This window comes from Paramacrobiotus metropolitanus, unplaced genomic scaffold (assembly GCF_019649055.1).
Source record: "Paramacrobiotus metropolitanus isolate TYO unplaced genomic scaffold, Prichtersi_v1.0 Parri_scaffold0000002, whole genome shotgun sequence".
NCBI classification, from domain to species: Eukaryota; Metazoa; Tardigrada; class Eutardigrada; order Parachela; family Macrobiotidae; genus Paramacrobiotus; species Paramacrobiotus metropolitanus.
The window spans coordinates 1,614,909-1,627,620 of NW_026570222.1; the positions used below are offsets into that span (position 1 = coordinate 1,614,909).

Below are 12,712 nucleotides of genomic sequence, written 5' to 3' on the forward strand. Positions count from 1 at the left end.
GTAAAGCCTTAAGGCTTAAAGGCTCCAAAAATAATATTGTTATGATTTTATCGCGTTCTCAATGGATTTTCCTTTTAAATTTTAATATTAGTTTTTGAATTATTTATTTGAACAGTAGAATTTCTTGCATAAACACAGCCGATAGTTCGAAGAAGTAACTTCGTTTGTTGTCCGCTGTTTGATGACGGATTGGTCATTGGTGCGATAGTAGTGAATCTTTGGACTTATGATTTATCTGTAAGTTAAGCGGTAAGTAATATTAGCCGTAAACGTTAAAACGTTAATACTCAGAAATTTATGATTTGCGCTCCAGTTCTTCAGTGAGCACACCGATCACGGGCTCCGATCAAGCAGTTTTTGTTTGCAGTAATAGAATGGTAACCGCATCAGAGTAAACCAATCGACCGTATGTGAGTTGTTTTCGGGAAATTCGCCTTATTGCTTGCGCTAGCCGCTCTCGCACCAGCCATGCACTTCGCAGTGCATCATCATATCCGCCGGTGCTGCCAGAGGTGAGTTTCATGGCTTCTACGACAGATCCATGAGTTTACATTGTTGAAACGAGATATATTATAGATGCCTTTCCAAGGGGAAGGTGCGCAGCTTGGATCCTTCTCAGTCTGGCGGCCTGTTTCGGGTCTTCACGCGTCCGTCTTCGGACTCTCCGGTTTGGACCCGTACTAAGTCCGCGACGATTGAAATCCCCTTCTCCAACGACAGGCCTATGAGGATAAGTTCGGGGAAGCTTGCACGTTTTGCAGATGGGAGTGCTGTCGTGCAGTTAGGTGATTCCATCGTTTTGTGTCATCAATTTTGCAGCTGGCACTCACTGCACGGATTTTCATTTTTTAAACTTTGTGAACCATTTCAGGGGACACCACCGTGATGGTAACCGCCGTCGGCCGCACTCTCGGCCCGAGTGCCACGGCATCCTTTGTGCCTTTGGTGGTTGATTACCGACAAAAAGCTGCTGCTGCTGGACGAGTTCCCACTAATTATCTGAGACGAGAACTGGGACCATCCGAAAATGAAATTCTGACCAGTCGGATGATAGACCGGTGAAACAATTATTTTATTTTCATTCTTTTTGGTAAATTGACGCATACATATACCCACACAATTTATGAATGTAGACTGCGGATGAGATGTATCAGTACTAATTTTTGGCTGCTCTTTAATGCTTAAAGTTTATGTAGCGTTAATAATTATATTGATGCTAATATTTATATCACTTTTTGTTAATATCACCTAAGAATGGATTCCTTGATTTCTTATTTTCGTTGTGTTTTGGTTTTTGACAGGTCCGTTAGGCCGTTGTTTCGTTCTCGGCCCTTATGTGATACACAGATCGTTTGCAATCTGTTGGCAGTTGACGGCGTGCACGATCCTGACATTGCCAGTATTAACGGCGCATCCGCCGCACTAACGTTGTCCGACATTCCTTGGGATGGACCGATTGGAGCGGTGCGTGTCGCATTGATTAGCGACCAGCTAATTGTGAACCCGACCCGAAAAGAACGTTTGTCGAGCCCACTGAATCTGGTGATTGCCGCCACCGAGCGTAACCAGGTGGTTATGATTGACGCCTCCGCTAACAACATTCTGCAACAAGATTTTATGAAGGCGATTAAATTTGGCGTTAAAGAAGCTCAAAAAATTGTTGCTGAACTAAACAAACTTAAGATGATGATTGGTAAAGAAAAGCGGCTGGATGTGCCTCCTCCAGCGAAAGTTTCGATTCCCGCGCCGGCTCCGGCGCTGATCAGTGCGGAAGGCGAAATTGAGAACCTAGTTCCTCCTACATCGCCTGAAAAAGTGCGTGAACGATGTTTCGAGTTAGCAGAGTCGAAGCTTCAGAACGTCTTTACCGATGTCACTCATGACAAAATCAGCCGGGATGTGGCTGTCTCAGAAATACGTGCGTTGACGTTGGAAACTCTAAGAAAGGAATTCGTGGATTTTGACCCTAGTCGAATGACTGAAATCTTCAGTACGATTTCCAAAGGAATATTTCGGGATTTGATATTTTCAACCAACACAAGGTACGGCTTCCTTAAATTTTTCTGCGTATGATTGCGTTTGCTTGTGTTTAAAAATTTTTTTAATGTGATCTGAGCGATGTGTAAGTAGTTTTGAAACCTATTAGATGACTGTCTGCATTTGAATTAGTTTTGCAGCAGAGGAGCCTTGGTTTTGCAATATTATGCAAAAAACATTTTTTCATCAGTTCCATGATTCTGATATGCTTGCCTTCAGATGCGATGGACGGAGTCTGAGTGATTTGCGGCATATACGTTGTGAAGCGGGAGTTTTTCGTCCGCTGCACGGATCTGCGTTATTTGAGCGTGGACAAACTCAGTGTTTATGCACGGTTACTTTTGACAGCATTGATTCGGCTTGGAAAGCTGATCCAACTTCCGTCATAATAAGGTAATAATAACCAGAAAACTGTTTTCCCACTGAGTTGAACGTTATAGTTTAATGTATTCGGACCACAATACCTTACAGCGGCAGTTTATCAGTTTTTGTGGATATTAAATTGTTTGCAGTGGGTTGAAAGAAAAGAACTTTATGCTTCATTATGAATTTCCTCCATATGCAACGAACGAAACCGGACGCAGTATGGCTTTTGGACGACGAGAGTTAGGGCATGGTGCGCTGGCAGAAAAAGCCTTACGAGCCATCATACCATTGAATTTCCCCTTCACTATTCGTTTAACATCAGAAGTACTGGAGTCTAACGGTTCCTCGAGCATGGCCACTGTTTGCGGGGGTAGTTTAGCCCTGATGGATGCCGGTGTACCAATCACCGCACCAGCTGCCGGAGTCGCGATCGGATTGGTTACAAAATACAATGAAACGGGAGATGAAATAACAGATTACCGAATTCTGACCGATTTACTGGGTAGGAATGGTGCCTTCGGTCAAAATTAGGTCGGTCAGCCTAATGGTGCCTTGTATTCCTTATTTAGGTATCGAAGATTATCTTGGTGACATGGATTTTAAAATGGCCGGAACAAGAAGTGGTATAACAGCATTGCAGGCTGATGTTAAGATTCCGGGATTACCGCTAAGAATCGTGATGGAGTCCATACAAAAAGCCACGGAAGCTAAAAGCAAAATTTTAGATATTATGGCTCAGTGTGTTCGAGAACCTCGCCAAGAACGCAAGGAAAACGCCCCTGTAACGGAGAAGTTGGAGGTTCCTGTACATAAACGAGCTAAATTTGTCGGATATGGAGGGTACAATTTACGGCGAATAACGGTGGAGACAGGTATGGTGTTTTACTGACAAATTTCAAATTTATGCATGTACTGGAAGATGTGTATATTATTATTTGTGTAGTTTATCGTTGGCCTTCTGGGTTGGCGTTTATGTTGGACCTAATGCTTTCTTGTTCTGTGTTGAAGCGATACTGTACTATCTTAACAATTGTCGGTATATATGTAGACCATAACATATTGAGAGAGTTTAGTATTTTGGTACTAATTGGATCTTGATATTGTTATCGTGCTATTGAAATAAAGTACACTGGATTTGGTAGATGTACCTCTTTTCTTAGGCGTCCAAATCACGCAGATTGACGATTCTGTGTATAACCTTTTTGCGCCCAATCAGATGGCTATGGATGAGGCTAAACAGATGATTACGGAATGTCTGGAAGAAGAGCGTGAGCCGGACTTGCAGTTTGGGGCGGTATATTCGGCTAAAATTGTGGAGATCAGGGAAAGCGGATTAATGATCACGCTGTACAACGGTCAAACTCCGTTTTTATTGCCGAACTCTCAGTTAGATACACGGAAAATCGCTCATCCAGATGTGTTAGGGTTTGAAGTTGGCCAGGAAATTTCCGTGAAATATTTTGGCAGGTAATAAAGCACTAAATACTATTGGTGTAACTTTGTTAACACTTTTCTGTACATCGCTCATGCAGCAGGGATTTATGATTGCAGGGATCCAGCCACCGGACGCCATCGTGTTTCTCGCAAAGTTCTGATGAGTGTGCCTACTTCCGCCGCAAGATCGCTCAATTAGTGATAGTTGTCATGTTTTATGGTTTTCGAGACGATGATTGTTGTGTGTTTTAAATTTGTTACGCAGTGTATGTTTTAACGGTGTCATTTCAACACTGTTGTAGTACTTCCGTTGAGATATTGCAGAATTTAACTTAATTTTTGTCTTAAAGCTAGATTCGGATTTCTGAGTGAATAAACTAAAATTATGATGAACAAGGTTACTGAATATTTCGGAACCTAACACCATAAGCTAATTTAAAGAACTACGATTTGAAATCATTTTATTGTTGGATTACTGTCGAAGTACAGACTTTCTCCAAATTTGAAAATATGTATATTATGGTGCTTTGGTATGATTGGTACCAACTGAGTTACAACTTACGGTACAGCAATTTCACTCGCTGAGCCCTATGATTTTGTGCATCAAAACGAAACCGTTATTAAGTACTTATTGTTAAAGTACTTAAGGGTTTAATTAAGCGATATGGTACTTATACGATACATAAATTAATGTTCTCGTAAAATCTCATCTGTCAGAAATTCTAATGTCGTGGTTGTTGCGCATGCCCATAGAAGACGCAGAAGTGGTTCGATTTCTGAACGCATGATTTGGCGACCAAAGTATATCTGTGACCTTGCCAAAAGAACAGATTCGATTAATTGTACATCTATGGCGGAAGATGCTCGAGCTGCATACTAGGTACTTCGCCCGAGACAAGTTAGCTCGATGGGTCAACACTGGCGATTATTTCGATCGTTTTCCAGATTTTGTTTCTCGACGTTTTTGAATCCGCTTTTTATTTTTTTAAATACAGTATGTGTGGGGTAGAAGTATCTGTAACTACAGTACAATGCTTTGGTTAGCTCGGTGCCTAATTAGATATTTACTAAACTTTCACAAATAATTCGTTTTTAAAGACGTTGCAGTTTTTTTCACAAACAGCTCACGATGTCATATCATGCTTTGTCAGGACGATCTAGTAGAAAACGGGACACATGCAGCGATGTCAGTCAGACTCAGACATGCTTTTTGCTAATTGTAAGTACGTAGTTGATATGCAATTTGCATTACTACGCGATGACGTTTCACTCTGTGTGCAGCTAAAACGTACCGGGAATAAAACGATTGCATACGTACTTGTATTTGTGTGAAATAATGCGGCGCAGATAATTTATTACAAGCTGAGCACGGATGAATATTGGCTTGCGACTATTTGTAGAATTTTGTTGCCGTCAAATCATGCAGTATGTTGCAACATCGTTAGAAATAAGCTGTTTCCCTAGAGCGAGCACCCGCCCTTGTCGGCCTTATGGCATCCATGGTAACAAGCTTTAAAGTGACCACTGGTCATGAGGTTCTGCAGACAGCAAGCAATAACTGGTCTCAGAACACCCGCGTGATCGAGAGGTTTCTAACGCATTTTGAAGTAGGAAAATTGGATTTGCAGAAGCTGAGATCACCGGCGCCGAATGAGAGGGGCCGAAATCCTGGCACAGATAATTAGTATTCATATAACAAGCTGAGCACGGATGAATATCGGCTTGCGACTATCTCAGATTTTTTTATCAGAATAATGCAGTATGTTGCAACATGGTTAGAACATAAGCTGTCTCCCTGGAAATGTGCAAATTAGTAAGCACACGAGCGTGAACCCGCCCATGTTAGCCCAATGGCATCCATGGTAACAAGCTTTTGAGTGACCACTGGACTTGAGGTTCTGCAAACTGGCAACGACGATCGGTCTTAGAACACCCGCGTGATCGGGAGGTTTTTAAAGCATTTTAAAGCAGGAAAATTGAATGAATAGAAGCTGAAATCACCGGCGCCAAAGGAGAGGGGCCGAAATCCTGGCACAGATAGTTAGTATTCATGTAACAATACAAACCAATCGATAAATAAGTAAGCTACGGTTTAGTATGAAATGCTGCCTTTGTAGATTCCGAATGTTCTTGCGATTTGATTGCGTTGAATACTTTATCCTCGACTTTTCGGCGTAAACTATCCAGCTGTACCATATTAATTATCTGTCATGTCTGCTTCTTATTGATTGTGGCAGAAAACGTTTTATCACATAAATTTTTAAAATATCATGGTATATTCAACAAAATATAAAATCCGAAATTGTGAATTTCCCAGAAAGAAGCAATGTAAATTTAACGTTTCGGAGTATTCGCGATGGGTTGCACACGTATATTAATTATATTTCGCTGGTCATCATGGCCTGTGGTCGTGGAGCCTGCCGCAGCACTTAGCTGTTTATACAAGGGCTGGCGGGAAGTAAATTGCGCTTAGAATTGTTCAATTGAGCGAATGAATAATTTTTATGCACCGCTTATTAGCATCGTATGCGGAAGCAGTGATATCTGCTGTTTACCTGCATGTAGTGCTAATTTGCTGAAAAGTGATCCGCTGCCACACTGCCCGCCTGCTCCTGTTCGGAGAGTGCAGTACCACTACCGACATCATTCTGTCTCTCGAGCGCTGCATGCTCTACGCAATCCATATGCAGCGGAAGAAAGATAATATGCGTCTTAGCAGGCTATTATTGCATCACCGATGAATACATTTGGTTTCCATCGTTTAGACAAGCAGTGTTTGTGGCCTTGACTTTGAGAGTGTAAAGTGAAACTCAAACATTCAAAGAAGTGAAATCCGGGTTATTTGAGCTGCGCTTGAACAGACTGGTCTAGCTGATAGCCTGATACTGCCGCGCTGGCCGCATGTTACAGCATCTACTCCGCCATTCAAGTCTACGAGCGTGATCCACGTACTGATTTGAAACAGACCAAATTTACCGGTTACGTAATATTGTTATGAAGGCAAGTTCACATAGGGACAACCGTCTACGAAATTCGTTTTTCTTGCATGGAAATACACCAACATTTTCCATTCTGCACGCACTGCACATGGAAAAAGTCACTATTTACGTTCAAAACGTTAGTAGCGTAACAAATATACAAACAACATGGCTTTATTGTCTATTCGGATTTTCGTGCTCACCAGCGATAAAATACTCGTACTAAATTAATTGTCTCTTTCTAAAGTCCTTTCTCGACCGCAACGGAAACCCGGGAAAACAAAACGTTCCCGAAGGTTTGACTTTCACAAACACAATATTTTACACAAAATACACCAATTAGGGCAACTGCATTTTTCAACAACTTTGTACAGTTTACAGTTAATAAATTGTATCAAAGCCGAATAATAATTTACGTTACTTTTCCTTTAGCAGTATCAAAAACACTGGCGATCCGATTAGAGAAAATAAAACTCAATATTAAGCAGTCTTACTCAAAACAGTAATCAAATCGCTATGTGGCGTTTTGTATGCAGAGACAGGTGGTCACTTCGAGAAAATGCCCTTTCGCAGTGTGGACACTGAAAGGGACGATCACCTAAAGAAAAATTAAAGCTTCATTGAAAATTGAATTTTATAAGGGAATAATGTAAAAATTAAAAATTTTCGTTTCGCTCGCCATTAAATATTGCGATGGTAGGGTAATGAAAGGATACTGAACAAAATTTAAACGCAGTATTTGATTACCGGTATGTTTCCGATAGTGTCTTGTCAGCTCATCCGAGCGAGCAAACTTCCAGCCGCACCCCTTCCAAGTGCACTGATAAGGCTTTTCTCCTGTATGAGTCCTAAAAAATTACCATAACGACGGATAAAACAAAGCTCACTTTAGTGTACAGTAAACCAACCTTAAATGCGCCTTCAAATGCGAGCTCTTTGTATAAGTTTTCGTGCAGCCGGCATGTGTACAAGCGTGCGTCGTGACCTTTTTCCGGCCCCAGCTCCGTCGTCCGCGTTTCCCTTTCAGACTGACTTCAAAAGTCCCGGGAAAGCTTGATGACGAGGGTTGTTGCGAAGCATGATGGAAGATGGTACTGCCCGGGTTATATGATACGAGTCCCGGCTGTGTTGAATGGCATTGCACCGTGCCTGTATACTGGTCATTGTGGTGCATCAGCGGCGATGAGGGTGGGCTCATAGTGTAGTTACTGGATGCAGGATAGATAATACTGCCCGGCAGATTCTGTGCTGAATGCATGGGCCGGGACGAGCTGGTGATAAACTGTCCGATTTGCTGCTCGTTGAGCATCATACGGTTCGGATGGCACATAATGTCGCGTAGATGATTTTCCGGGGTGGACGGTGGTGAAATGGGTGTATGGGCTGGCGGACGACATATTCGGGACGGCAGCTGCGACTGCTGGGCATGCAGCCGTTGCAGGTATGGAGACACGTCACTTTGGCCATCTTCTGTCTTAATACGACAATGGGAGTTCGGTGGGAATGCAGCAACAGGTAGACGCTGATTGTATACCAGGCGTCCATTGCGCTGCTGTCCCAATTCAGTGGGCGCGAACGGATGCGGTTCGCCCGTGCTGTGGGCGTAGCCGCTCGGAAATGGCATATTGTGCGGATGACAGTTAACATCTGCATGGTTTTGGGACTGCGATGAGTAGGCTGTTTGACTGGATAAGCTGTCCGGAGCGGAGTGCAGTCCGGACGAAGAGGGAAAACAGGGAGGAGGAATATGCGGAGAAAAGGTGGAAGGAGCATGCGACGGGAGTGAAGAGGACGCCGTGAAAGGCTGCGGTGTGTTGTCGCAGATCGAGTCGTTTAGCAAAAAATCCAGATCGATCATGTCATCCCCGGATCTGTTTGTTGATAGGTCGATGCCGGGTGGAACGCAAGGAGTGGTTGAGGAGACAGTCGGGCTTCCGGTCAGGCTGGATTCATTGCGGCCGTTCTCATATAGAAAGGTCTCGATGTCTTTCCACATCTGTTACAAAAAGCAGTGTTCGTGTCCACTTCGTACATATACTGATTTCGCTACCTTCTGTTTTAGCTTATTAATGCGACAAAAGCCAGCAAGAGTACACTCGGCACTACTAAAACGAGCTGAATCTCAAATTTCGAATATTGCAAAATGGGCTCTTAAGCATGAGGTCTGAAATTTGGATCCATTGGGATCCGGAGGTGGCAAACCCCTTCGGCATTAGCATACACTTGCAGTGCATTTCCGGTGACTTGGGGAGAAAAATCTGGAGTTCATGAAGTACGCAGTACTGGCTGTCGCAAAAACTCATTAACAAAAAAAGTTATCACTTAACGTCGCGCAGTTGAAATTAAGCATATCTCTCTAGAAAATCACTATGATACTCTTTTACAATTCTTCGGCGTTGTAATCATATATGGCAGCGGTTGGTATTTGAAACGATTAATTATTTCTTAAAGTGTTTCCATTAGCTGCAATATGCTTTTCATTGTCAGATATAATACCCTAGTATATCTGAACTTTCTGCAGATCGTATCACTTGCAGGATCATAACTATCTGTACTACGCCTTTTAAAAAACGGCACAGGATGCTTAAATTAATTTTAGCAGAACATGTCACATACATCAGGCGCTGAATTACCATTATAGATATAATGAATGGGCATTACAACTACTGATGGGTTACCATCGTTTTATTTTGGTAAAAGTCAAAGCAATAATTTAGAATGCGAATGCGAATTAAATGCGAAGTTTTAGAATTAAATGCGAAGTTTTTCAAAATGTGGATACATTTTCTACACTTATAAAATGTAAGGAGCGAAATTTAATTTTTAGAAAAATTTGGAAAGGTTTTTCTGTCCATAGACATTCACGCTTGTGTTCGAATATAAGTACTATTAACGGATTTGATTAAACTAATGTGAAGTTAATTTCTTGGAATCGACCATAGTTTCTCTGATGCACGTCCGCAATAGCCACATGACAAATAAAAAGTAATTTGAAGACGATATTTCTAAGCAGTGGCGTTAAGTTATATTGGACAGACAATAATTTACTTTATTCTTTTATTATAGGAATTAAACGAAATTCGGACTTGTGCTACTCTGGTGCGGATGCTGTGATTCAGACAGCGTTATAAAGATCTAATGTTGAAGGTCATTCTCGAGAATGGATCTAATCGGTGTAATAATATAAGCTGTTTACATGGTAATCATAGCTCATTTATTAGAGTAGCTGGTAAGTAAATCTTCCGTTCTAGCTTAATAATAACAGCAAATAAAAGCCCTTGGTATCCTTTGCGGCCGTATGAAATCATGGATTCACATATTCCAAAATTAAATTAAAGGCTGCACCAGTTTAAAGAGACGGTTATGAAAAGATGTCAGCTGTTGTGTAAATTATCTTAAGTATAATATCTACTAATTTCAAACTACATTTTAAAGGCTTCTAAATGATTCTGCCGTTTCTAAGTCTCGTATGCACAGTTTGCACAATTAAAGTACATAACGTTAGGCGATGCATTAAAATTCATGGCATCATTAACAACACTCGCTGCATAAAAATGGCATGTAAAGTCCTGCCGCACACATTGTCCGTCATAGTTATTACATTTCTGGAGTAATAAAACTGTATGTAAAAGTCTCCAAGCGTGTGCAGGTGAGTGTTGGTAAATATTGTAAAACTGCTTTGTTAATACAAGAATATTTCGCGTTCCATTTTTGATTTTCAGTTGCATGACCCAATGTTGACTGCAATTATACCAGCATTTAAAATGCTCTGTTTTGGTTGGGCAGTCAGGTACAATAGCAATCTTAGCTGAAATAAGTACTTGCTTGCAGTCGTGGTGCGTTAAAAGCAGCACCGCACAATCGAAGCTCAGGCGGATGAAATCTAAAATACGATATTAATTATTTAAGTATTTACTTATACTTCCTTGACAAATCCTTTTAATATTCATACTGGAAACCATTTGCATGTAAAAATCAGCAATCATCTTAATATTTCATCATTTTTTTCCGCAGAACAAGTAAGAATTCTTAATAATACAGTAATAACGCCGAAAACGAATTTTTCATCCGAGATAACAAAACTAAACTCCAGGAAAAGAAAAGAGACATTTGCACTTGAAAAAGAAATAGCTTTTTCATTTGATTTAAAAGTGATATCGATATCATAACTGCACAAGAAGGATGAACACTTTTTCACTGGTACCAGCTTCGATAGAACGATTTTGTTATGAATCATTACCAAACCTAACGTTATCTCGTTCGATCGAGGCTGATAAGCTTGCTGTCATTAATTAGGTACGAGTAAAACAAGTGGATCAATAATTATATGCCACGGAGAAGTTTGAAATCCTTTTATACAAATTCTATTTCTCAGTTTCTATCCAACTGTTTTGTAATCCGATATGACAACCACAGCTATTTTTTGGAGTTTCAATTTAAGGCTTTCTTTTTAAGCAGAACGCGGTTTTTCATTTAGAAAGTCAACTCACGCCGGCCGGAAGTCCGTGATGCATTGCGGACAACATTTTATCTCGTCAGGACTCGTAACAGAACCTGAATTTAGCGAGCTGCTACTGTAGTGGTAATTTAAAAAATTTGTTAATGTACCTTTTGGTTCATAGTTAACGCTTTTCGATCTTGAGAACCAAAACATGCAGCTTTGTTTTTTATTTGTTTACATTTTTATGAAGTATTGATATTAGAGAATCATTCATTAGAAATGGCTATTTTGCGACGCCCAAGCGGTTTTTCCGGTTTCTGCTATTTGATTACGTCATCCAGAAATAATGCTTCTAGTTCACTGCTGTCGATGTGTGGTCTGTTATTTTGTTGAAAATCAACAAGCGCTGTTTATTGAATTAGAAACTTACACATATTATTTCACCGATCGGTCATTGTCAATGCAAAAATTAGCAATGCAATCATCGCAATGCGGCTCACTTACATCGGTGATGTCCTTGACTTCCACTCCGAATTGCGACATCGATTTAACACTGCTGCACTTCCTGGGAAAATATGTCCCCGTCGGTGGATGGATGTGATCAGGATCATCCGGTACCGCTCCAACAAATTCCAGTACGGCTGACATGACCGCAAATTGTTTCAGATTTCAAGAACAAAATTTATCCGTGTATGACAAAACTGTTCCTATTTTTTGGCATTGCAGGCTGACGTTGAAGCCAACCGCATCTATGGGAACGGGAAACGCAGATTCAGATATCAAGAAATCCTAGAATAACCGACGAAGAGCATAAGGTCACGTTGCGGCAGTTGTAGTTAACGCGAATACAACCACCGGAGTATTTTCCAAGAAATGCGTAGTGCGCTGAAAACACAGCGCCATTAGTAAAACAAACGGCACGGACAAACTCGGACACATGTGGTTCGAAGCAACAAATCCTTCTGGCCAAGGTTGTCCGTCCGTCAGAGTGAAGGTAACTAGGCCGGCTCTTATGGAGAAGGAGGGATTTGCAGCCAATGCGCATTACCTATGCGGTGAGTATCGCGAATCCACACACTCACTCACATCATGATCACTTGTTGATTCGAGGATACAAATCGCACCAAAAATTTCTGTGTTTCGTCGTGTTGTCTGTTTACAATTTGCAACGCGGATAAATAATTTCCGCTCTGTTCTGCGTGTTTGCATGTACTGGTCTCCAAATTTTTTGGTTGTTAATAACGCAATACAGTTATAGCAACTAATAACAGACACGGGTTCCAAATTACGGGCGCTTATGATCCGTCATCCGACAACCGTAGCACCGGCGCACCATAGTACTGCAAAAAAAGCTAAACAATATAACTGAAAAAATTTAAAGATTGTAAAACATGTTAGAGTGCATATAAGGAAGTTAAACTATAATTTCCGAAATTTTTTAACGAGATTTTACTCA

The 12,712-nt window shown here is 41.1% G+C and overlaps 2 protein-coding genes across 4 annotated transcripts; one reads left to right on the top strand and one right to left on the bottom strand.

Annotated features, from left to right (window-relative positions):
• The first annotated feature begins 20 nt into the window (after positions 1–20).
• On the top strand, positions 21–4,233 carry LOC129584026 (polyribonucleotide nucleotidyltransferase 1, mitochondrial-like). 3 transcript variants are annotated; one of them, XM_055476123.1, is made up of 10 exons: positions 21–249; positions 368–512; positions 577–785; positions 872–1,058; positions 1,302–2,042; positions 2,257–2,430; positions 2,550–2,905; positions 2,973–3,275; positions 3,564–3,870; positions 3,955–4,233. In XM_055476123.1, exons 2-10 carry the CDS (start codon positions 469–471, stop codon positions 4,034–4,036), a joined length of 2,403 nt encoding a protein of 800 aa, XP_055332098.1. In that variant the 5' UTR covers positions 21–249; positions 368–468; the 3' UTR covers positions 4,037–4,233. The 3 variants fall into 3 exon arrangements, with proteins under 3 accessions (XP_055332098.1, XP_055332090.1, XP_055332105.1); XM_055476115.1 differs by having other exon boundaries at positions 21–237; XM_055476130.1 differs by lacking the exons at positions 21–249; positions 368–512 and having other exon boundaries at positions 617–780.
• A 2,740-nt stretch (positions 4,234–6,973) lies between these two features.
• Positions 6,974–12,185, bottom strand: LOC129586251 (Krueppel-like factor 4). Its single transcript, XM_055479363.1, has 4 exons — positions 11,761–12,185; positions 7,724–8,811; positions 7,563–7,663; positions 6,974–7,413 (listed from the first exon to the last, which is right to left on the bottom strand). The coding sequence occupies exons 1-4, from the start codon at positions 11,902–11,904 to the stop codon at positions 7,322–7,324; spliced, it is 1,425 nt and encodes a 474-aa protein (XP_055335338.1). The 5' UTR covers positions 11,905–12,185; the 3' UTR covers positions 6,974–7,321.
• Between the last annotated feature and the right edge of the window lie 527 nt (positions 12,186–12,712).

Coding starts and splice junctions, on each gene's coding strand:
- LOC129586251 (XM_055479363.1), bottom strand. CDS start 11,904: ATGTCAGCCGTACTGGAATTTGTTGGAGCGGTACCGGATGATCCTGAT. Junction 8,812..11,760: donor AAGTCAAGGACATCACCGAT/GTAAGTGAGCCG, acceptor TTTTTGTAACAG/ATGTGGAAAGACATCGAGAC. Junction 7,414..7,562: donor ACACTATCGGAAACATACCG/GTAATCAAATAC, acceptor ATTTTTCTTTAG/GTGATCGTCCCTTTCAGTGT.
- LOC129584026 (XM_055476123.1), top strand. CDS start 469: ATGCACTTCGCAGTGCATCATCATATCCGCCGGTGCTGCCAGAG. Junction 2,043..2,256: donor ATATTTTCAACCAACACAAG/GTACGGCTTCCT, acceptor GCTTGCCTTCAG/ATGCGATGGACGGAGTCTGA. Junction 3,871..3,954: donor TCCGTGAAATATTTTGGCAG/GTAATAAAGCAC, acceptor TTATGATTGCAG/GGATCCAGCCACCGGACGCC.